The 27492-nt window shown below is 31.4% G+C and overlaps 1 protein-coding gene across 1 annotated transcript; it reads right to left on the bottom strand.

Moving 5' to 3' along the window:
• Window positions 1–8570: 8570 nt before the first annotated feature.
• On the bottom strand, window positions 8571–16432 carry LOC143071153 (homeobox protein orthopedia-like). Its single transcript, XM_076245286.1, has 3 exons — window positions 16191–16432; window positions 14668–14915; window positions 8571–10157 (listed from the first exon to the last, which is right to left on the bottom strand). The coding sequence occupies exons 1-3, from the start codon at window positions 16252–16254 to the stop codon at window positions 9612–9614; spliced, it is 858 nt and encodes a 285-aa protein (XP_076101401.1). The 5' UTR covers window positions 16255–16432; the 3' UTR covers window positions 8571–9611.
• Window positions 16433–27492: the final 11060 nt, after the last annotated feature.

The following is a 27492-nucleotide window of genomic DNA, read 5'->3' as shown; positions in this document are numbered from 1 at the left end:
TTAGTAGAAGTCTCCTTGGCCATGTTAGCATCAAGCTGGGCAGCAATATGATTTTTAAGTTGGATTACTTCATCCTGGGCTGTGTCCAGATTTGTTTTCAGTTTTCTGATATTTTGTGTTAATTGCTGTATTTCCTCATCTTTCGCCTTTATTTTTTTTCGGTGTACTGATTGAGTTCATATTGGGAAGTTTCACAAGATTGCTTTATTTGCTTAATTGTTTCATCAAGCAGTGATTGTAAGCTTTTGATGTTTACTTCATTATTTGATCTTTCTATTTGAATGTTACCATCCTGAATTTTTAGTTGGTTCTCTACATGTAAAAGCCTATCTCGAAGTGTTGATATTGTCTTTTGAAGGGAGGTAACCTCAGATTGGTCTTTACCGCTCTCGGGTTAGCTTTTATTATGGTAGTTAGAGTTTCACAAGAAGTGGTGATTGCCGTGATCAATTTGGTATAATCATTAGATTGTTGGCTTGCTGTTTGCATGATAGCCTCAGTTATTGTTTTTTCAATACGAGAAAAGTGGTCCACTAAATTTGTGTTTTCCGACGTGCTACATGTAATGGTAGGTGTATTTGTACGCTCATGCACATTCTGGTGTATGGTGGATTTGCTGGATGTTAGGGAATCATCAAGCTTAGATGAAATTGTGTTGTCGTTGACATCTTTTAAGGTTTGATCTAGGTCAAACTGTTCCTCAACTGTAGCATTATCAATCACCTTGGCTATGATTTGTGTCAGGACAGGAAAGTGAGAATGAACAAAGGTCATGACAAATTGCATTCATTTAAAGTCATATTAAGCATACTCTATACTAATATTAAAACATAAAAGACATAGAACATATACATGATATATTTCATGCACATTTAGGCAAGGCTGAACTAATTTATATAATAAATGTCATATAAATGCATGAGCACTAAGCTAATAGCAACATTGCAGTAGATAGCCTACATAAAACACAAAAGCAATCGGGGGCCAAATTATAAAAAGCTAAGCAAATAAAGTAATAAGCAGCACTATTATGTTTCAAAACTGTAACATAAAACATAAAAAAAAAATACTAAGCACATGCATTGCAATGGTATGAGTTGGCATCCCATGAGTTTATTATACTCTTGAATTGGTTAAAAGATATTTCAGGTCTAAAGTGGTTTGGCAACTTAATTCCATAGTTTGGCTGCAAAATATCTGAAGCCATACCTTGTAGTTCTTACTGCAGGCATTTATTAAGTTTTTATATCTAAAAGAATGTTTTGTTTCTTTAATGTTTATAAGATCATGAAGTTATGTGATGGTATTTTTGTGTTTTGAAGTAAGTCTTCATATGTGCCATTATAATACTGATAAATAAAGCCAAGTGCTCTTTCTTGTACTTTTTAAATTTCAGTTGTTATTGTTCCACTGCAGACTTGCACGGACAATGAGCAGAAATTTAAAAATTTTGCATATATAAATCTCAGGTCAAGTGTCGCAGATTTCCATGCTGAGTTCACACGTAATTCGAATTCGATTCGCATTAACTAATTCGAATTAGTTTAATTCGCATTCGAAAGTTTTACGCCCTAACGTCAATTCTCATTCGAATTGCAATGCGCGTCAAATTCGCATCAAAAACTGTTCAAACGACGTTGACTTTCAATTCGAATTAACAAAAGCGTATTTCTAATGCGAATTGGATACTTCGAATTAGCTAATTCGAATCAATTCGAATTAAAAATGAAGAGTGTGTGAAGGCGAAGAGCGAATTCGATTCTCATTCGATTCGAATTCAATTCGAATTAAATGTACGTGTGAACGAGGCACCAAATAGCGATAAGCGATAAGGTTTTTCAAATATATCAAGAAAGACCAAACAACACGTAAGAAGTAGGTTGCAAATGCAACTTTTAGTAATACTTTCATGAAATAGATTCCTCAGTTTATTGATCTATATACACTTATATACTGTTTAAGCTATCGAACACATAGACGTACAAAGAATATGTCTTGTGATCATACAATTTCGAACTCGTTTGTTGATGTTGTTCATAAGTGTTTCTCGTTTCTCTTTTTTTTTTATATAAATTAGACCATCGGTTTTCCTGTTTGAATGGTTTTACACTAGTATTGTTTTGGGGCCATTTATAGCTTACTAATCGGTGTGAGCCAAAGCTCCGTGTTGAAGATCGTACCTTGACCTATATAATGGGTTGCTTTTATAAATTGTGACATGGATGGAGAGTTGTCTCATAGGCAACCATACCACATCTTCCTATAACTAACAACATATAAACCAATTTAAATTTTTAAATTGATGATTCGAGTACCAAGTAAATGAGTTTATATATAATACTCGGAGTATACTGAGGAAAGTTAAAATACCGTATGCCTTGCGTCTCCCTACTCCGCTCACTTCAATATCATTCCACTGAAAGTATGTGATTCAGTTGAATATTAAAAAGAAGTATTCGAATGTCAATCAAGGAACATTTTCAAATTTCTTAATAATTAAACCGTTAAATATTCAAGACTTCATGCAGACCAACTAAACAGAAATAGTTAATAATTTCCTGATTTTTTTTCTTCTGGTTTTACAATAAATCCTTTCAAAAAAAATATATCCAATAAATAAAATAAGTTTTGATGATTATATATATCACATTTTGATAAATAAAAAAACACACTTTTCTTTTAAATGATATTTAAACATCCTAATATTTTATCTGCAGTCTTCCTTCCGACTATAATTGAAAATATTTGAAGACCGAAAATTTCGAAATTTCTACAATACAATGTCTGTCCTTTTTGCTAGAGCTTTCTGAAAATAATAATTTTTCAAAGACAAAATTAACCAAAGAATGACGAGCAGTAATTTAATAAATAAGCACGTGCAGGACGACATCACAATTGATTAAGATGCGTTTTTGATTCATTCGCTCGACACTTAGATATGTCTGCCACGACACAAAGTGCTAAGAATACACTCTAGCCAATAAAATATTATTAGTAAAGTTATTATCGCAATAATGGTCCAGGAATCGACTTTTAAGAGCTTCTAAGATTAATTACGACAGCAACTTATAGCTCACATAAAACAGTTAATATCATTTCACGATCTAAAATATTTAAATGGAGATTTGTCAGAGACTATTAAAGTTTGATGAATTGCACCGGAAATCAGGGATTTATCGCATTTAGAATTCCGGTTTTAATTATCGAACCGAGAACGATTTCAACTTGTGCATGCCGTACCTTACAACGGATGAACCATTGCAAATAATGTTCAAAAGAGACATGTAGATTTGGATTTACAAAGCTGCTCAAACAAAGGGATACACTTGAGAATAACATATAATTTCGGAAGAACGAACGTTTTTCTTGATGGTTTTCGCAGTTCTGAAATTTATGCTTCAAATCTATCTTACTACTGAATGTATCATGAGACACTATATTCCTGGTTCTATTTTTACTTTTTGTTTCCGTATTAATAAACTTTATATCATATTCTTTTAATATTAAATCGACCTCATTGCACTCAATGCCTCTTACCTTAAATATATCCTACATTGCTCATATCATCAATTTATTATTTGTGTATTACTTATAATATTGTGTATTTCACTAATGTTTATATAATCATTGTATGATGTTTTTGTATCTTGCCCGACAAGGGCCCATGATTGGTTTAATAAAAATAATGTCTAATGTCTATCATTTTTGTCGAGCCTTCGATTTAGTCGAAAAAGCGAGACATAGCGATCCTACATTCCGTCGTCGTCGGCGGCGGCGGCATCCACCAATATTCACTCTGTGGTTAAAGTTTTTGGAATTTTAATAACTTTCTTAAACTATACTGGATTTCAAACAAACTTGGACAGAAGCTTGTTTATAAACATAACATAGTATCTAGAAGTAAATTTTGTAAAAATAAAATTACATCTTTTCCGTATTTTACTTTTAAATGGACTTAGTTTTTCTGCCAGGAACCATTACATTCACTCTGTGGTTAATGTTTTTAAAATTTTAATAACTTTCTTAAAATATCCTGGGTTTGTACCAAACTTGGACGGAAGCTTGTTAATGGTAATAAGATAGTATCCAGATGGAAATTTTCAAAAAATAAAATCCATCTTTTCCGTATTTTACTTTTAAATTGACTTAGATTTTCTGCCAGGAAACAACACATTCACTCTGTGGTGAAAGTTTTTTTTAAATTTTAGTAACTTTCCTATACGATCTTGGATTTGTACCGAACTTGGACAGAAGCTTGTTTATGATAAAAAGCTAATATCGAGAAGGAGTTTTTTTTTTTTAAATTTTGTACCTGTGTATCCGTATTTTACTTATAAATGGACTTAGTTTTTTTTCAGTTAACATTACAAAGTCTGCAGTTAAATTTTTAAAAACATTTATAAGATTCATAAACTATCCTGGATTTTTACCAAACTTGGACAGAAGCCTCTTACAATCATGACAATCAAAAGATAGTATCAAGAGGAATACTTTGGGCCTGCGATTAACAGCAAAAGTAGGCGAGACACTGGATTCCGCGGAACCCTTATACATTTTTATACTTATTGAAATTGAATGTTAAATTATGTCGAGATGACAACAATTTTTGTAACCGATATTGTCAGGGTGTTTCAGTACTTAAGAGTATAATTTCATGGATATCATATCCTCCGTTACAGAGAGTAACAGTAAACATTACGACAGACTGCACCCACTGAGTCTGGACTAATGGTTCTTGGCTGTGTGCAAACCAAATATATGACAAGAACTGTTTACATGTGAATGCTGCTATAATACAATGTTACAAACTGTGAACTGATGTAATATCAAACCACAGTTGTTTCATTGATGTAAAAAACAAACTATAGATTGTCCATTGATTAAAAAAAAAGGATATTGTGTACTGAAGTATATATCAAGTATATATACCATTCTGATACTTGTACTCAATATATAACGCAGGTGTTTGGTTTGTAGGTTAGGTTTTTTGTATGACAGGTGTAAAGAGAGTTTTTTTTTAAACAAAAAAAAAAAAATCATTAGAATATGAACAGAAGCGTGTCAATGATACGACAATAGCATAGGCACTTATCTCAGAAAAAAATCCTATTTCTTATATAGGATTTTTTTCGTAGACAAGTGCCTGTTGCACAACCCAACGACAAAACATATCCAAATGGATATTCTAGAGGGAAAAATCTGTAGTCTTCAGCGATAGACAGAGGCACGTTCCTTACAATAAGAGAAGACCAAAATCGTCCCATTGGGGTCAATGCCATTTGTGAATAAAATTAAACAAAAAACACCAAAGACTTGACATCATCAAAGACCGCAGTCAAACAATTCTCAATGAGGTATAGATAATGGTTTTTGACATGAATTTTTGTCGGCTTATTGAAAAAAACAAATAGTATGCATGGGGTGTGATTGCCAATGAGTAATCTGACAACTAAAAGCCAACGGACACTGGTGTAAATGTCTTCTTCAAATGTGAAATGTACAGCGAGCTGCGTCATATAGTCGTAATTGAAAGAGGTGTTGAGTACATACATTAACATCCGTGATTTACACCATAAAAAAGTGACTATATAAAGTTTGGGCATAGAAATTTCACTGACTTTTAACCATCAACAACCTTAACGAAATACAACAAAAAGCACACTGAAACATTGCTATAGCAAAGGTATATATCCGACGTTGAAATGGTCATGAACATGATGACTGGTCTAGCAAACTATTTATGAAGCAATATTTTAAAACTAAGCATGCACTTTGTGTCTTATTCAATAAATGTTAAAACCTTTTTCAATAAAATCAATGAAAGTGAAAAAATTGCATTAAACTATGTTTGATTTTAAGTAAGGCAATGTTTTGTAACTGTATTCTTGGAGTACCCTGGAAAATTACTCATTCAACTATCTTTTCGTTGCTTATATTAAATTCATTTGAAATGGTTTATTACTCTTTTTTTGAAACTCTAGTCTTTTGTCTGATACTTATTATATTGTATACATAAATCTATATGTTTTGTAAGATGGATAAAGTGATATATACTTTCAATGATTCTTTTAAGGTTCCATCATTATCACTATACAATATGTTTTTTTGCTCATTGACTAAATCCGTGCAGTCATATCTGTATAATGTACTCAGTTATATGTAAAACTGGCAGAGTAAAACTGGCAGAGTAAAACTGGTAAGAGTAAAACTGGCAGAGTAAAACTGGCATAGTAAAACTGGCAGAGTAAAACTGGTAAGAGTAAAACTGGTAGAGTAAAACTGGCAGAGTAAAACTGGCAGAGTAAAACTGGTAGAGTAAAACTGGTAAGAGTAAAACTGGCAGAGTAAAACTGGTAGAGTAAAACTGGCAGAGTAAAACTGGCAGAGCAACACTGATAAGAAATGTCTTCTTACTGAATTATAGAAGTTTTATTTTAGAAAAACTATAACATTTAATCATCGCTTACGTCCCAGAAAATGACAAAGTTAAAACTGTAGGAGGAGTTATCTGGAAACGCTCCTCTTATGAAAGTAAATACTCCCAAAAATTGAAAAGTTCAACTATCTCCCAAAAAGAAAAAATATTAATAAAAACCAAACCCCTTCACATATGCACAACTTCACTATATGTAAATACAGATGACAAATTGAAAACTTCCTGGGAATCAAACTGTAGGCGGAGTTATGCTTAAGGGGGCTCGCGGGTCTAAATGAATTTGTTTATTTAATATAAGATTTCTCTATATTTTTCTATAAATGAACTTTATCTTATACTTAATAGAAAAATGAAATAAAAAAATGGGGTCACCGTTCATTTACGCTCACAATCTGCCTTCGAAAGAAGCATACATTTTTGTTAATGTCCTTTTTTTTCTGTTGAACTAATAAGAGAAATAGCGGTAATATCGATATAAAAAAGAACTAAATTACAGAAATCGCTAAAATTTTACAATTATTTAATTTATGTACAGCTTATTCGAAAACAACAATAAAAAATATAGGTCACCGATGAGTTAAAAAATATATTTCAATTTTAATGCCAAAAATGGCATTTTTGCACCAAAGGGAGATAATTTGGAGCTTTTTCAATGATAACTACATTTCAAAAATTCGCTGGAGCCAACACGAATTGATTTTTTTGAATTATTTTTGTACCATATGATAAAGTAACAACTACTTAAGGTAATAAGTGAAATTTGTAATGAAAAATTAATGTTTAATTTTTTTCTGAAAATCTTATACCTGCGAGCCTCCTTAATAACTATATATACCCATAATGGGACGGACGGACGGAAGGACAGACGGACAGATGAACGGTACAATGGACATGGGTATAATAATATGCCCCAACTTTGAGTTGCGGGGGGCATACAAATATATAATGTAACTTCCGAATAATCCAGGAAAAGAACCTTCCCCCGGAGAACTGGTGGTCGCTTTAGCAAGCGAACACACGTCATAGCCATCAAAACGTTTACCCAATACGCAACTAGTCAGCTTTAGATTGAAACTTTTCCCCTTGTCATTTTAGCACGTATATAGTGTGTAACATAGACGGCAGGGTATAAGTAGCACGTATATTGTGTGTAACGTAGACGGCAGGGTATAAGTAGCACGTATATAGTGTGTAACGTAGAGGGCAGGGTATAAGTAAGACATTTTTTTGTTAATGGTGTAAACAAAAGTTGTAGCTTTTTTTTTAATTTTACGACATGTAACAGGTTTATAGGTTTGTGGGCACATAAAACTGGTTTAACCAGTTTACAGTCTGTTACAGTTCAGGCTATCAGCGAGAAAGGTGTACAAGCAGCTTTCTGTAGGTTTCTACACGCATGATTTGTTGTAGGCTTTGAATTAGCTGGCAGAAACTGCAAGTACTATCAGATCTTTACTTTTTGTCTGTTTTTGTAGGAATGTATGGATACCCTGCCACATCCAGTCTGTGTTGTTCCACCTTTGTATCGATATGAACAATATAGTCCTCTTAAACTGATTTTTATAGTTTGTTCATATGTTGTACTGTTATATACCACTGTTCCAGGTTAGGGGCAGGGTTTGGCACCTGCTAACATGTTTAACCCCTGCAAATTTTGTATATGCCTGTCGTAAGACTGGAATAAACAAAGGCAACAGTTAAATACTCGATTAAGCAAAAAACAAATCCGGGAGGCTAGGTTTTTTGTTGTTCGTTCATTGTTTTTTTATACACAAATGCAGGCCGTAAGTTATATCATTTGAATTGTTTTACGTTTGTCATTTCGGGGCCTTTTATAGCTGACTTTGCGGTATGTGTTTTGCTCATTGTTAAAGGCAGCACACTAACAGACGTTATTCTTCTAGCTTAATATATATACATCTATATATTACGTCCTAGAAGGTATCATAATAACAACAGTATTATTAAAGATATTATTTACGATATATGGTTTGAAAAATAAATTGTGTAAATAGTACTTGATATATATGGTCATTATAATACTGCAACGGTTCTCCGTACGTATCAATTATATAGTAAATAAAAACTTTCATTCCTATTAATGCACAGGCTATTATATCAGACACAGAACACGTTTTTTTCTATAGTTAATTATTTATTACAGTTTTACACAGTAGAAAACAATTATTAAAACAATGATCCTACTGAATAAATCACAAATACCGTATTAAACAAGATATACACAAATCTTCATGGCACAGATATAAACAGGAATATATATTGGAAATGCGAAAATATTCTAAGAGATTTGAAGTTCTCTAAAATGTATCATACATGCCTTTAGTATTTACTTTTTTTCGACTGTTAGCCCTAAACAGCTTTCTTATGGGCAAACTGTGAATATTGCAAAACAATATATCCTTACAACAAGAAAGAGACAATTGTGTAAGTTTCATTAACCTTAGTGATGGTAAAAATGGTATTTGCTCAAATCCACAATGTTTATAACACTTCTTTTTGTCTGTTAGTGTATTTTCTCAATTAGGTTTTTAAATGAAGAAATCACCTGTTCATGCTTTTATCATTTATCATGAAATATCTCTATTCTAAGAGCAGCTAAATATTTATTGCATTCAATAATTAATTAATTTATGCATGAATAAATAGATAAATACTAATGGCAATACGTATCCTGACTCAAAATGTATGCAGATATATTTCCTGCTCATTTGACTGTCATTGATGAAGAATTTTACAATACTTTTAGCACATACATTGAACAACAAACATATTAATAGCACTACAATTCATTAGTAAGGGTAATCTCAGAGATGTTCCCTTTAAATTAAATCACAAAAAATATTCTATGTCGGCAAGATCGCTTAAAATTGCACCATTATTTCTAATATTAATCTTAACTATGTTTTACAATAGGTGAAGTCAAATATAATAAATATATACACAAAACAATCAGACACCTCTTGTTCTTTTAAGTTTTTGTCTGTAAATAACAAATGGCAGGGAATTTGCGAACAGAAATATAAACCACAACTACTGAGTAATTTCGACTCAAGTTCCACAGTTATATTCCTTAGAAATACGATAGAAGTCAATTGAATCTATGTATATAGACAGAAATAAAATGTTACCGTTATATTTACGGATAGTTGAGATTTCACCGAAACCCCGACAAGGTAACCGTGTGTTCTAGTGCTTTCCGACGTAATGACGCTATACTTGAACCTCGCCAAGCCTCGCCTATTTCTTGCATTCCACACGTCATCTGGGTATTTGACATCGCCGGTGGCGAATTTGAATTTGACTGTAGGGGAGAAGAACAACTAGCAACTTGGACTCCATAGTTGGAATTATAAATAGAACTTGCATTAGGCATAAGGTTATTACCCAGTGACACATTAACGGCATCAGCCAGGCCTGCTATTGATACTTGTGAACCAAATCCTTGTCCAAGTCCTTGTCTCTGTAAAGATGACGGAAATGTTAGTGGATTACCGTTGATAGATCCTCCTAAATTTGTCATTCCGGACATACTTGACATTCCAGACCAGCGAGTATCTGATGGATGAAAACCACAGAGACCATCATTCATAGAACCAAAGTGAGGTAATCCGGGTGATGGTAGTAGAGCTCCAGGTGTTCGGAACACGTTGGTGGTCTTCTTCCTTTTCTTCCATTTAGCTCTTCGGTTTTGAAACCAAACCTGAAAAGATCCAAGATTTAGTATAATGTTGTTTTACGTCTATTTTGTTAATGTACTTGTACTAACTTGACAATCAATAAGCTTTTATTTAAAACTGTTATAAAATTAAATGAAGTGTATCTCAATTTAATACATATCTTTATAATTTTTGGATTTTGAATTACTTCTTTTAGCACCTCATCATGAAATATTTCTTTGAATGCATAAATAAATATAATTGTCTTCCTACGCAATGTAATCCTACTATTTAGAACAAGTTAACAGACGTCACATTATAATAATGTCATTGGAATGTTTAATGTGCTAATGACGCCCTCGTCTTCTACAAAATGGCACAAACGCCAAACCCCAAAACAAACAAAAAATCACGGAAGTTACATTATCTAAATGTCGTGGGATCTCTTGTGTTAATGACTCCATCGTTTTCCGCCAGAAAAAAATAGCAAAAAAAAAATCAACATGTGAGTTATCTTATCCTTCGAAAATTGTTGTTGTTAACTTTCTAGTAGAATGTTTAATGTGCTAATGACACCCTCGTCTTCTACAAAATGACAAAAACGCCAAACCCCAAAACAAACAAAAAAATCATGGAAATTACATTATCTTAATGTCGTGGGATCTCTTGTGTTAATGACTCCCTCGTTTTCCGACAGAAAAAAATAGTAAAAAAAAACCAACAACACGTGAGTTAACTTATCCTTCGAAAATTGTTGTTGTTAACTATCTAGTGACGCCATATTGTTTTATAAACATCATTTGTGGCCTTTTTCCCTTTCGTGTCACGATGTAGTCTCGGACAGACATAAAGTTGTCTAAAATTGATAACAATGGAGACACGTTATGATTCTGTCTCCATGGTATTGTTTTTATTTCCAATCTGCACATGGTCTGAAAACACGCAAAAGAATTCTAATTAGACTCATATAGAGTGTATAATGACGCTTAAGACGGTTGTGATTTTGACTGACTTTTGGGACGTTTATCCTCTACTATTGTAAATTTATGCAAATTTTCGTTCTCGTTTGGAATTTCCTGTTTCCATTATTCATTTTGTTACATTTTTCGGATAATACGTTTCGTGTATTTTTTCAGAATGCAATTTTCATCGCCATTCTTTTATTGTTTATGTATGCATGCATGCATACTTTAAATCGTAAAACTTTTGAAACAGAAAAATTATTATTAACCATGGAAGTAAAATGAATCGTTTTTACATACGGAATCGCAGTTGATAAGAATTTTATAGTTGATGTATTAAGTTTCCTTTACAATTAAATGCTATTACACATTTGTTTATGTACAGATATACTGTAAGACCACTAGGGTCAGTACTGCTGCTGTTGGACTATTAAAAAATTGTGTGATTTCATCACTCTAAGATTGCAGGTTCATAACGGGAATTTGATTTTACTTTTCGTTGTCCTTTTGGTTCTAACATACTTTATTTTATCCTTCAATGCATAGAAACAGCTGTTATGTGTACTGGAAATACATCATACATTTTAAAAAAAAATTAAGTGTATCATAATCAAAATATAAGGGACAACTACATGTATATCTCTTTCTCTCGTTTAAAATATCAAATGAAGCAGGAAAAAGTTCACAAGGCTTACCATAAAAAAGACTGTTTTATTTTTTTAATGCCTTTTTTTTATTTTATTTAGCCCTATGTGTAACAATTTATTTATACGCATGTGCTTTAACTCTTCGTTTTCTTTATGTAGAGAATTATTTCGAACGAATTAAAGTCGGCAATTTAGACCATATAAATGTATAAAATGTTATCTTCATAAAAAAAAGGTCAGTTCGGTTTATTTTCATCCGTTAACCTACGCATTTAAGGAACACAAAAATTATTTGTCCAATGTCGGCATTTTAAAAGACTATCGTTTTCTGTAACATTTTCCTGAATGTGGCCATGTTTGTTTTGTTCATTCCATTAGTTAATAGATGGTCAATAAACGGCTTTTAATATTGGTTAGTAAGTGTTGAAATCAAAAATCAAATATAACACACCTACAATAGATTTAAATGCTAATACAATTAATTGTAATTTGTGTCAATAGGCAATATCAATACAAATGCTTTGAAGTTTAAAGTCTCATTGAGATAAATGTCATAATTTTTTGCTAAAAGTTGGACACGATCCCTTAAAGCGAAAATTACCAAAAAAAAAAAAAAGGTTACAAAATATCTTCTTGTTATTCATGGAACTCTTTAAATTCCATTGTTAAAAATAACCAATTACTGTTCCTTCATTTTTGTTTTAAAAATATGTAAGTTTAATCGCTGAGTTCTCGTGTCATATCATTCAAACATGTAAAGTCATCAATATCTGTACTGTGCGACCACCGAGGGACAGGCGCTGACGTACCCGCATTGCATTTTTCACTGACAATCGAATATACTCGCACGCAATGCTACAACCTAGAGGATTCAAGCTAATATTTCAGTCCACACGCGGATGAAATTGGAGATCCTCGTGTGTATTTCGTTATGGAAAGAAGCTGAGAAAAGTTAATAGTGTAATTATCTGGGTGTCAATTGTAAATGAAGTCCGCTTCTTTTAAGGATATAATATAATCTGTATGTTAATTATGGTGTCTAATTTGCGTGTGACGGTTATATATCAAAACCCTATTTAGACAAACGGGAGACAAATGATAGTGTTATACAGATCAATTTTAACAGGTGTGTTATAATTAAAATAATAATGTTATTACATTCATTACAAAAAAAGATATCGGTCAAAATAGTTCGAGATCATGAAAATACAAAAAAAACCCAACATATATCTTATTTTATTAGACTTTTCCCAGAGGTATATCTTCAATAAACATAAATTAGAATGGTAAAATATAAGGTTATATATACACTACAAGCACGGGACAGATTTTACGAACGAGCAACAAACTCTGAAGTCTATATAAATAAAAGTCTGTTTTGACTCAGATAAAAGTTTCTGACTGAAGATACTTAATATCGGCATAAACAGATAAGTATATATAAGTAATTCTACAACTTTCAGCTTCTGACAAGTCTACAAACTTCTTTTGAACCAATGGTTCGAGTTACAGTAGATATTTTTTAATCTATTTTATAATTATGGATAATGCACTTATATAAAACCTTTTATAAGGTCCGAATCGGTTAATGTCAAATAAAATGAAACGGACAAAGTCTCAAACATAATAAAAGATACTGTTGGCATGTTTAAATATTGATGTACTTTTATTTGTGGTCATTTTTGTTTAAAACGATACGAAATGTGTCGGTCTATTTCAAAGAAATGTTTTCTATATTGTTTAACTGAAATAAACAAGGCTTTAGTCCAGAAATATTCACAATAAAGTGCAATAGACAGACAGTACATAATGATTTTTTTATGAAACGTCGAAGTATTTAAAATAGTATATTTGCTTAAATATATTTCATTGTAAAAACCACTCGAGCCAAAGATAACAGAGTACACGGTACAAACCCCACATGCACTTAGACTATCAAACTTTTAAGTTTACATGTAGGGTTGGTTTACTAGGCTCTTGACAAGAACACTAGACGTTATTATGAATTTACATGTAGGGTTGGTTTACTAGGCTCTTGACAAGAACGCTAGACTTTATTACGCGTATCATAGCAGTTATAGTTTAATGATAAATTTAAATAATAAATAACAAATAAACAAATTAAAAACAAATGATAGGAAAATGAAGTTATACCATGATTTAAAAGACTCATCTGCAGCAAGTTTGTAATTTAATTATCTAAAAATGATAAATATTATATAACCATTTTGTCATTTTCATCAGAAATTATGATTTCTATATGTGAAGGATAGCATTTATGTAAATAGTATATACTACAAATATATATATATATATATTTTATGTTAAAATGTTTCACAATTTTTGTTTGATTTTTTGTTCCTTTATTAAAATGATATGTTTTGCCTTGTTAATCATATTTTGTTATATTTTATGTTATTTACACGAAGCGTAATTCATTTTAGTATTTAGTTCCATAAGACTTTAATATTTGATTCTATGAACTTACATGAATAGATAAATATTATATATTGAAACAAAAATGCGTTCATCAAGTTTATGGAAATAAATAAATTTGATCGGGCCATTAATATATGAAGTATTTAATTTGCCGCTAAGAAAAACAACGAAATGAAAGTGACCATTCTTTTGATCAAAATAATGTTTATCATTAAAAAAAAAAACCATATTATTTTCCTGTTAAAAACAATTTGTTTATCTAAAAAAAACCATGCCGCTCACTTATAAGATTAACTGCAGATTAACTAAGATAGCATTATAAAAAAGTGACGTTTATAAAAAAAATATGGAACTATGAAATAGGTTTTTTTCCCTTCAGTTCTTACTTTTTCAAAACGGGTGCATTGATATACAAATGAAATATATACATATTAAAAAAATATGTCAATTGAAATTTAGATGAAAATCTTGAATAAATAATAAATATAATTATTGCTTTGACATACCTGGACACGTGATTCTGTTAAACCAATTCTTAAAGCAAGTTCTTCTCTCATGAAGATATCAGGGTAGTGTGTTTTAGCAAAGTTTCTCTCTAGTTCATTCAGCTGGGCTGGTGTAAACCTTGTCCTGTGTCGTTTCTGTTTTGCTCTTTCACTGTCTATTTCTGAACCACTGTCCGGTTCTTTGGAGGATCCGCTGTCACTATCCCCTCGGTTCATCATCTGGGAATTAGTCATTGCTTGCTTCAAGTCTGGAAAAGAAGGCGTAAAAGTTTACTTTTAAAAGTTCAGATCCAATAAAATATTTTAATCCAAACGCTGCTTCGAAAAATTGGAAATGACGAACTAACAAAATTCATACAATTCCGTCACATTCATTTTTCACGGATAAAACAAAAAATTCGTCTTTATTTTTTTTTTATTATGACCGTTATAAATAATTATATCTTTCCTTATATTCTTTTGTAATTTTTTAAATGCAATCTTAGCAGAAAAGAATAAAGTAAAATAAATGTATATACGCAAAATACCAGTATGTTCAAGTTGTCTTCTGTGATGAGTGTAAACGTTACATATTTAATGCATTTTCATGCTGAAAAAGCCCAATTTAGTTACTATAAAATATGCCAATATTATCATGTTGTTTTTGCTATATAAGTATAACAACTTGCACTTTAAACATGAAATTAAACACTGATTTTTTTCTTAGTTAACATATCAATTTGAATTTCACTGGTTTACATGCATATGCAGCATATAACGGGATATCAATCAACATAAACTTATATAAGTTTCAATACATAAAAAGATAAAGTATGCAAGTTAATAAATCAGTACTGTTTTTCAAATTTTAAACATTTTTAGCAATCGTTTATACCGAAATCAAGAGCAAGGAAGTTTTTTTCAATATTTAAAAACAAAAGCAAAACTATCAAGAACTTTACTTAATAGAACCAAGGAATTGTATATTTAAATATACAATTCCTTGATAGAAAATGACTTCTTTTGTAAATTATATTTTTTTGTATCCATAATACTTACTGTATTATAAAACAAAGAACGGAACTCAAAGAAAAGGAAAGAAAAAATATTAAATATAAAACCTCTAAATCTTTTTTAGTAGAAGAATATAGTAATATAATAGTGCCACTGTCTGTCCTTAAAACAATGTGTAAATTTACTCCACTGGAAATTAACAAGACATATAGATCATGATTGAAAATCAATATAGGCACTAACGAGTAATAATTAATTATATTAGTTAGCTAAATCAGAATAATATATTGGCACAGCGCGCCTGAAATTTAATCAAATTTGGATGATTTAGTTCTAAACAATCTGGAAGAGAGAACCAAAGATTTAATTTTCTTGCAAATAAATTGAATAAAAGCTGAACCAACCAAGTTTCTGGGTCTAATTCTCCAATTAAACCTTTGAGGTTTTACTGGTCACTTGCTATTGTACAGAAATATTAACCTGAAATCCGATTCCTATCAATAAATAAAAGTAAAAAAAGAAAAGCTTACCTGTTTTTGGTGGCTTGGCAAGTGGCTCTTGAAAATATAAAGAGGAGTTGTTAACACCATCCATATCAGTTGAATCAAGAAATACGAGTTGCGCTTGATTTTTGGTTCCAATTGCTTTTTAACACTCTCAGTCAAGTGTCTTGAATGTGGCAAAACTCGTCATTTGATTGGCTAAAACCCTTCTTTGAAAATGAGTGGACAACGCTATCAGTTTCACGCTGGTTTTCCGATACTGTGAAAATTCTGTCGTTTTAAGGTAAATAACGACTTTATATTGCATTAAAGGAACAATATTTTCATATGAAATGAAATATGACAAGAAAAACTTACAGTTTTGTATTCATTTGTTTATTCAAGTACACAATAAATGTTGACAATAATACCAAACCGAGAAAAGTCCTTTCAATTTTCGTTCAATATCAATAGTAATGAAATATTGGAAAGTCAATCGACTTCACTTAATGAAGATAAATGTCATAAATTATCGTTAACTATATGTTAATGCGACCTTTTTTAAATTGTGTTGCGTGCTAATGATACGCTTTATGCATACCATTTTTAACTATAACAGTTTACTCCAAAAGAAATTCGTTTATTACTATAGTCCACCCTTTTGGATTAGTTTTAGACATTCTTTTTAAAACCTTACTTTGTTATAGGATAGTATTAAATAGACTTAATTCAATAAATGTACGTATATTTATAATTTATAGAAAATTCAGACTCGTACAACATTTCAAATACAATAAATTTTCTGTTAAAATAAAGGAATACAAATATATTTTAAAATTAATGCATTAGCTAAACGATAGATGCTTTGTATAGAAATCTGTTTTAATTGTAAAGTTCCATCTTAGGCAAATTGTATACTCGAAGTTCTTTCAATAGTTTTCATATAAATGATTAAGACATTGTAATTATTCCTTTATAATTTCATTTATGACATATTTGAAATTATAAAGGGATAATTACAAAATCAAAGCAGCTTTTGGGTAACATTATTTTCTAGTTCGAAACAAGATTTATATAGTACTATACGTATCATTGTTTGAAAGCAATGTATTTTTTATGTTCTTAATTAATAAAAAAAAACCGGAAGCATCAACAATAAATATATGAAATAAAAAAACAATGATTTTTTTTATAGAAAAGTTTCATATTAAATATTTATTTTCACATTTATTCCCTTTCCAAATTAATGTTTGAAAAGTTTTGGTTTAAAAACATATTTATGTGATTTTTTTTAAAAGAAAAAAAAAACACTATAGATGTCGGTTAAGGTTTAAAAGTCGGATTTATAAATCTTTTTAATTAAAACTGAAATTATTAATTATTCATTAATATTTGTTAAAAATTGTATATTAAATTTTGTTAAGTTTAATGCTCAATTACTTCATTAAAGTGAATACACTGATATCATAATTTTTGCAATGATATAAAATCGTTAATCTAACAATGTGAATGGCAGGTTTTTCTCACTTTTCGGTCGTGTGCGGCACCTTGCTTTTCGACAGGTGTTAATATCAAGCGGTTTTATGATTGTTAAAGAAAGGGATTAGATCGATAAGAATGTAACTCTCACCGCACATTTTATGATGGTATACAACAGTTTTGATGAACTAATAAAAGTATATTATTGGCATGCCGTACAAACTATCGTGGCATCCATGTTTCTCTCGCCATTGTACGAGAAATGTTCAAAGACACAGGTGCGTGTGTCACTATTGTGTTACATCTGTTTTCGGTTTTTCAAACATTCCGAAGGCAAGATTATGTAAAGAAGAAACTTGAGAAATACAAACACTCACCTGCTTGTATATAGCAGACAGATTAAAATAATAAATAATAAATAAAAATTATTATTATTATTATTATTATTATTATTATTATTATTATTATTATTATTATTATTATTTAAAAATGAATATGATAATAAAAATTACATTCTAGAAAGTATGATAAAATGATATTACAACGGAATGAATATATTTCCCCCCTGCTTTATTAATTCCCTAAAGAAAATATAGATTCAGATTATGAAAAAGGGATAAAAAGAGTATGTTAAACAATGAAAAAACTACGTTATTTAGCTCAAATTATCACTTGTTCAATTATTTATTACCAAAACATCTTGATAATATTCATAGTATCTGGATTAATATGTAGCACAGGTCAGAGGAAAGTGGCCCTAACCACTCGCAATAGCTGGCCTAAGGATTTACGACGAGAAAGGCCGAAGTCCAGTCGTATTATCACCGAACTATACTATAGACTTTGAGGTTACAATTTGAGTTCATAACCACCACTGGCAGCGTTTCCTAATCAAAATATAGCATAACTTACATCTACGGAAATGAACTTGGTTTATCTCTTGAAACTATAAACTTTACTATAAGATTATTATTATAAACTGTAACGACAACATCCACATCATACATAATACCAACGGCAAACACTAGACATCGATACCAACCTTTAATTACCTTAGTATTAATTAATTTAATTTATTTATTATAACAAGACAAAATAAACCGGTATTATTATATCTGGCTTGTTCATTGTATGTGACATTCATGCTTAAGGAAGAAAAAAATGTAATTTCAGGAGCGAAGGCAAGGATCTCCAATTTCTTCGTTTCCCACTGTGTCTTAACATCAGCAATGAATGGCTGTTAAATATTTTATTTCTTTCATTAGATTCTCTGTGTGTTGATGACAAAATCTCCCGCCATTTTCATTATAAGATTAATATCCGGATCGGTGAGTCCGTACAATCACTTTCCCCAGAAAAGGATAGCGATTGCAACGGGGGGTCGACGTACAGAACAAATATATTATACTAAAATTCCGTTTTCTTATAAACCCCCAATGAGTGAAAACGATGATTAAATAAAACACACGGCAGTACATATTTTATGTGACTGCAAATTGGAGGGGCGTACAGTTAAATGGTTCATTAGTGAAACAAAATTGCTTAAATGAATAAAGATATTGGACTTAAATTTACTTTTTACGACCAAAACGATCCACTGATTGCATACTTAAGCTTTGATAAAGTATCCTATAGTATCTTTCCTATACATTGGAATCAACTGCGATTATACATCAACATGATGAAAGACTAATTATAGTTCTCTGAAAAAAATCATCATTGCTAATATAAGCACTGGTACCAACAAGTTATTATCTTTTCACTCAGTCTTTTCACTTCTAAATAGAAAGTTTATTTTTGTTTCAAATAAAATAAGCATTGGTACCAACAAGTTATTATTTTTTTCACCCTTATATATATATATAAAGTTTTTTTTTCCAATAAAACAATCTTTGATGCCTTATACTTATTTACATTTACTGAATTTGTAGTCTCAAAGCAGCTGAAAAATACTTTTTAATTAGCATTCTGATCTTGAAATCACCAAAAAAACATTAATCTTTATAATGAATAATTAGAATATGTGAATATGGTGTATAAAATACTCGTTGTTCAGTCAGTATTCAACGTTCCATATTTTTATCTTAAACCCGAAAGTTTTATGTGGTCAAATATTATCCGTTTATCTTACGAGATTAAAAAAACTTAAGATGAACAGGATTAATTCTGTCAGAGCAAGGACAGACAAACAATTGTTAATTTGCAAATCCTTGCTATATTTTTCTTAGATGAAACATTTTCTTTGTGGACAAATTCCCATAGTATTTCTTTCAATGTAATGAGCTTCAAAATGAATTTCTTCAATGTATTTAGTAGCTGGCACACACGTCAAAGTAACTGCATTAGTAGCTGGCACACGTTAAAGTAACTGCATTAGTAGCTGGCACACGTTAAAGTAACTGCATTAGTAGCTGGCTCATTTTACACGTTAAAGTAACTGCATTAGTAGCTGGCATATTTTACACGTTAAAGTATTACTGCATTAGTAGCTGGCACATTTTACACGTTAAAGTAACTGCATTAGTAGCTGGCACACGTTAAAGTAACTGCATTAGTAGCTGGCACATTTTACACGTTAAAGTAACTGCATTAGTAGCTGGCACACGTTAAAGTAACTGCATTAGTAGCTGGCACATTTTACACGGTAAAGTAACTGCATTTTTGCGTCGATGGTAACTATTTAAGCCACTAGGAATGTGTTGGTAGCAATGGTCAACAATTAGGTCCGAGTACACAGTTATCGTCCCGAATATAGTCCCTACTGTGGACAGTGTGTTACTTGTCAATTTTTTTTATACCCCTTCCAAATTTATTTATTTATGTTTTATGCCTCAAGTAGCAAGAAGGGGGATAAAATTACACTGTAAAAAAAATTGATTCATGAATTATAATGTAAAGTAGTGATTTGGTCCAGTTGAAAAAGGTCAAAAATTAGCATTTCGGAAGCTGTCAAAAGATTTCAAGCCCCCCTTCACATAAAATTGTCCATATTTTGAGTTAGAGCTGATGAAGTTTTCTATAATTTTGATATAATTTGTCCCAAAAGTAGTACAACACACTGTAAAAATATTATGGAGAAAGCGCAGGTGGGATTTTTTTTATTTCCATTTATTGTCTAAAGGAAATGCACTACGAAATAATTGTGTACTCGGACACCCAAAACAACAGAGGACTTGCCTTCAATATACTAACGGTTAAGAAGATTGGCCTTATAATTATGGTGCTGGTCAAAAAGGGAAGCAGACATTCATGTTTACAAAAAGTTCATGATAAAATAAATTGGATTACTATATCTGCAAAAATTTCAGCTACGAACCTGGAAAAAAGAAGTCGTCTTTTTCATTTTTCTTTCCGTAGAAATGAGTCAACTGTTTTACTTTTATATTCTATAAATATATAATTAATGTATAACTTCTAGTAAATATTAAGCGAACAACGTTCATTTATAGTTATGAGATATAATATTGTGTTAATATTTGAAGCATTCTAAGAATATTCATACTTTTTGTCTGAGATAAGCATTTGAAGCATCATTCCAGTCAGTTATGAGGAATTTTGAAAAATTAATACTAAGTTGCCATTGTGTTTGTGTTGCTTTGTTTGAATGTAATACATTGTACCTTGTTTTGTGGAGAGGGCTTACATAGGATATGCCTGTTGTCCAACCCTATTCAATTTATTCGAATGACATATTGTTTAAAATAAATTGTATTAATAAAAAAGAAGAAGATGTGATACGAAAGTGGCGATGGGACAACTATGTAACGGAGTTCAAATGATGAAAATGATATAGTTGTTTAAAACGCAGCCATTCTAGGTCGAGAACAAGCTTTCCCTGAACTAGAGTATTAGTTGTGTTAGGTTAGCACTGAGAGGTCTTTGTATTATACCATTCTTGACAAGTGAAAAAACGAGAAATTTCAAATATATTTTTGATCCAGCAAAATATTTTAAAAACTTTTTAAGAAACTTACTATCATTTTATATATCTAAAATGCTTATTTGCACTCATTTAAGACACATTGCTGCATACAATGGAAGAATCATCGAACATTTGCAAAACGTGCACATATTTGACGGACTGGGAACCTAAATTTGATTCGAAGAACAAAATAGATTACTAGTAATTAATTGATTGAATGATTGATTTTTGTTTGAAGAACGCCAGTTTCAACATTATTGTTCTATTTCGTGGTGGTAAGATTTTATTGGTGAAGAAAGCCGGCCTGCCCTGAGAGAACCATTTTGATGATATTCTTGAGCAAATATATATTATAAATAATATGTACAATATTGAATTGTTTTCTTTTAATATTGCGTGACCAGTTTCTCAAAAAGCTTTTAAGATTGGCACATACAAAGTTAATTTAAATTTTGTTGTTATGCATGTATGTTTTATGTACCTGTATGAATATTTTATTGTGTAAATATATGTAATTTTATGGTGAGACTTTAATAAAATATTAATTCTCTGTTTAGTCGAGAAAGAGGGGTAATCTAACTAGATGATTGTCAAACGAGAGTTTTTCTGATATAATAACTTCATAAAAGACGGATGCCACATGTGGAGCAGGATCTGCCTACTCTTCCTGAGCAACTGAGATCATCCCCAGTTTTTGGTGGGGTTCCAGTTGCTTAGATTCCTATGTTGTGTCTTCTGTACTTTAGTATTTGACTTTTTAGCCATGGCGTGGTCAGTTTGTTTTCGATCTATGAGTTTGAATGTCCCTTTGGTATCTTTCATAAAAAATATATAATGATCCGGGAGTAAAAATGCCAAATTTGAGATCTGTATGAACAAAAAAAAAATGTTATTTTCAGATTTTCTGTTTCGTAATTAAAATTATTTTGCTTCATTCTGATTGAAATCTGTGATTGAATCGTGGTTGAACAATGGTAAAGGAAAAGGAGAAAAGGATATAACAAAAAATAATTACACCCAGGTACAAATGTGAAGGAAAGCAAAATAAAACAGTAATTTTTAAGATATTTTTCTTAAAAAAATGGTTTAAAAAAACAGTTTTTCATGTATTACATCAACAAAATGATAAACCGCATGCACTCTTATTATTTCGTTGTTCAACTTTTCGAATTCGTCTATTATTCCTGTCTTTTCAAATGACTAGTTCTATATATTTTCATTGTAGAAAAGTTTTACAATATGTCCTTTACTGTTGATACAAAGAATATACATTATTCACATATAAATAAATGTGTATTTTTCGCGATTTATCTATTGTTTTTCTATCATTTATCAAACATGACATTATATAAAACTTTGCGAAACCCTTGGTGACATTTATATCTTCAAGAAATTGTCAATTAATCCTTACATTACTTTTTTACCAAAATCTTTCGATTTGCCCGTCATAAAATTAATCCTTTTGTGAAATTGAAGAATTAACAAGATGGGTCATAAAGCATTGTGACTAGGATTTACTGCATATTGGAAACAACAGAGAAAGCTATGCATAATCTGGTAAAAGTTGTAGGGAACATGAATAAGGATGTCAAACTTTATGGTGGATTCTCATTGTCAGTTGTTAATGCGGCTCAATCAAAGTAAAACACAAATTTATTGGATCACAGATTCACATTTGATTTTCATCCGCTGCCATTAAATTAGTCGCTCGATTTGTTTGGTAATCAAACAAGATCAGCCATGGGATAATGATCCTGACTGGTGATCGTCCCATCCAAACGGAAATCGTTTTCTCTAATGCGCCACCATTAACTTCGCATTAATTAACTCAATAACGGCACTGCTTTGTATACACCTGTGACTTTTGTTGTCATAAGCCAACATAGTCGAGCTATTTACGTCGAGATAATGACCGACACTGTAAATATTAGACCATTTAGTCCAGCACGTGTGACTACCTGTCTATCCAGAGCTAATAAGTTTACTGTAATTAAATAGTACGGGTCGGTATAACATTTCAAGTCGATACTTTTTATTTCCTTGAGAGAAAAGTAACTTCCGGAGACCAGGGTTCATATTTAAAAACGTGGTTGGTTGATGAAATATGATCTGTTAATGGAAAATTGGAATCTGTAAACATGTAATCATAATTAAAGATGTGTCCAGTGTCCACGTTCTCTCTTAGTGTCATGACAAAGGTTCGTCAAACCATGTTTTACCGTAATTATAAAAGTGCCCCTATATATTTTAAAAATATTATCCTATATTTCTAAAGAACTGAAATCTTTTGGTTCTACTTAATCCGTTTAATCTATATCAAGTGAAAAACCCGACTTTATAAAATAGTCTTTCAAACTGGGAACAGAGGACTCTTAATTATATAAATTTAAAAAATGATTTTGTGTTATTAACTTACATTTCAGGCAAATACAGACTCAAGAGACGCAGCATTAGAGCTGTATTGCAGAACTAAATGTTTTGGAAAAAATGAGTCCTGCAAAATTTGCATCCTTAGTGAAAAGCGCGAAAAACTATTTCCGTGCAGCTGTTATGTCCTATCCATGTAGCATTACTAATGAATGGAAAGTTATTTAATACCATGAATTCAATTTCAAAACATAAACGGATAAAAAGTATGTGGTAAAACCCAAATTATACACATTCGATCATGTCATTTTTCATTGTTCTCAATGGAAGTGTTGCACTACTTTTTTCCAGGTGTGTATATACTAATTGTATAAAAAATTATTTTAAAACAGATAATAAAAGTTTTTAATTCACGCTTTCGCTCCTTTCACAAATCTCCAGCTGCTACAATGTGCTATTTTTTTGTCTTTATTTAATGTCTAATACATTACCAGCATACTGATTCTCCTGAACTTTATCTTATATGTATGTATTAAAATCGGAAGAAGAATTTTAACTCCACTGAAAGGAAAACAAGGGGTAATATTTTCGTAAAACAGCAGGCCAACTGCGGAACAAACTCGGTGAGTGTTTTTCGTGGTCGGCACGACTGGCACGGCACACTAATACTAAAATTAGTAACACACCAAGCTATCATGTATAGGGAAAACGGTACTATTTATTCTACCATAGGCGACAATACCAATATCTTCTAAATTTACCACTTTTTATAATAAAAACCTGGATGTGTGGTGTTAGTACTTTATCAATCTATTTTAAAAAGTGAAGCCAAATATTATCATGACCAATTTTCAAACGAAGCTTGTTTATGTTATCCATGCCCACAGTAAATTTACACCAAATTCATAAAATTTTGGAAGCCTTTCGAATAATTCTCTAGAAAATATTTTAATAGGTTTTAAAATTCATATTGTAAATTTACACACTGCAGTCATTCATAGATAAATAAAAAAAAATATTGTACCCTTACATCCAATCACAGCGCTCCTAAGTTGACTTCCTTCACCTGTCTTGGGGACAACAAAAGGCCAACCTAATGCTGGGAAAATGCAATAGTACCGTTTTCCCTATATGATCCTAACTATCGTTTTGTACATTAACAAACTGCTTTTCTTTTTACATGGACAATATGAATTAACATCGAGGCGGTAAGAACATGTGGTATTAATGCATATGATATATTTCTATAAATGAGACCAATCTGTCGTAAAAGGTTGCCAGCACTATACGTCTATAGGTCAGCATACGGTCTTCAACAATGAACAAAACAAATTCTGCATAGCAAGCTCTAAAATGTTTGAAATGACAAATATTATACAATTCAAACGAGAAATAGTTTATAGATAACCAGTTAAAATGTTGATCATCAGTCTGAAAAATGCGGAGTTGAAGATATATAATGAGTAAATATATGGAGCTTGGTGTGTCGCACAGGGGCAGAATCAGATCCTGGATCCTGGATCCACCACTGTCACGGATATTTCCTCTAGAAAGAAACACTACCATAGTTGTGCAGAAACTTGACCGTGACGGTCATCATTAACTAATCATTCATCAGCACAGGAATAATTGACGAAACAACATGAACCAAATTAAAACAATTACTATTATATAAAATGAAAACATTTTCGTACATCCTAGATTACTTTCAACGAGAATAATCACCGCAAAAATAATAGTTCGCAAATGCATATTTTTCAAAAAACCCAATTACACACAAACATGCAGATTGATCTTCTGGTCATGTAACCAAAACAAATCTAATCAGAAACTCCTCTTACTGTCTCCCAACAACAGGACATGCATAAAGGATTTGCTGATGACCATCCTGACCAGAATACGAAGTTACCGGTCCTTGGTATGGTGACATGAAAAATTGAACGAGACGTCACGTCAATAAAATTTGCGCAATTTAATATGCGAGACAAGTTTACGGCTGCAACGTCGAATGTAATGGCAAACAGATTTTACGCAATAAATGTTTCCCATATACTGAAATGCCAAAGAATCGACTGTAGAAAAACTTTTCAAGTACTAAAAAGTAAACCGCATGCATAATTACCAAAACACACTGTAATTGGTGCGACAGAGGCCAGATTAGAAAGTGTAACAGGGGAAGGGTAAACGAGGGATTCAGTTTATACTATCCAAATTTAACATTAAACATGACGTAATCAATTCAACTTTTGAACTGCAAACATTTTCAGACAAAAATTGAAATCAAGATCGTACATTTATTTTACACTGTTGCATATCTGAAAATGTGAACAAAAAGAAAACATGGTGCTGCGTTTTTGAAGTCCGTCAATAGAGTCATGATTGAAGAATCAGTTTTGGTGATGACATTGTCTTTAAAAGACCTCAAACAAAAACCATACAAAACAATTACCACCAGTCCATATAAAGACAAACATTGAATACCAAGACCAACATTGAATACAAAGACCAACAATTGATACCAAGACCAACATTGAATACAAAGACCAACAATTGATACCAAGACCAACATTGAATACAAAGACCAACAATTGATACCAAGACCAACATTGAATACCAAAAAAGGTTATCATTCACGAAGTCGTCTCACACCTTATAGAAACACCAAGACAGTTATTCTAATTATCTCTACATTTATCAACAGTTTCCAAAGATACAGCTGTCAAATAATGTTACATTATTTAAACTTTGTATCTTAGACTAATGTATATATATTGGTCACAGTTTGTAAACAGTTTGTACACAATACTTGCATAAAAACTATTTTAGTTTTAACTTGATTACTAAACATCTAAGATTGTTAATTTAGTCTTAGATGCATGATTTTTTCCATTAGTTGTTAGTGGCTTTGATCCAGCTGTTAGTGGCTCTTGTCCAGTTGTTAGTAACTGCGACGGTACTCTAAGATCATGTAGGTAAATTGAAAAAGATTCCAAAAATTTTGGCCTTCTACCGTTTCTGTTAATAACTAGGAAGATGAAGGATATGGGTTAACCCTATCCTGTCCACGGACCTGTATTAAGTAAATTTAAAAAGAATCATCGTATTACAACAAATAACATGTAGGAAGAACCATTATACAACTATTGATACTGAACCCAAAAAAATTTGTACCAAACAAGAACGTTCGGTAAATGCGTCGACTGCGAATACCTATAAACAAATAAAGGCAAACTAGGAAACCAAGTGGACAAGATAGTCTCGCCTAGTTCTGGCAGAAGAGTGATGGATACAGTTTTCATTGCTGATTTCTTACTTTGTAAAACTGTATGCTAGTATTTACATTTGATTACAATATCATGGATATGTTGAATTTGCATGTATAAAAACATAATTAAGGAATCTGTAATACAAATTTCTTAGCATGTCTGAAAACGAGATAATTGCACGGTACGATACCAACATAATTTTACAATGTCATAATATTGAACAGGAACAAGCGATCGTAAATAAATCAATTCCAAACCGAAGACGGAAAGCACATTTATACGGGGCTTTTAACCAATTAGTACTATTGACATTGAC

This window comes from Mytilus galloprovincialis, chromosome 4 (assembly GCF_965363235.1).
Source record: "Mytilus galloprovincialis chromosome 4, xbMytGall1.hap1.1, whole genome shotgun sequence".
Lineage (NCBI taxonomy): Eukaryota > Metazoa > Mollusca > Bivalvia > Mytilida > Mytilidae > Mytilus > Mytilus galloprovincialis.
The sequence above is the reverse complement of the archived record's forward strand: the minus strand, read 5'-3'. Positions and strand labels throughout refer to the sequence as shown.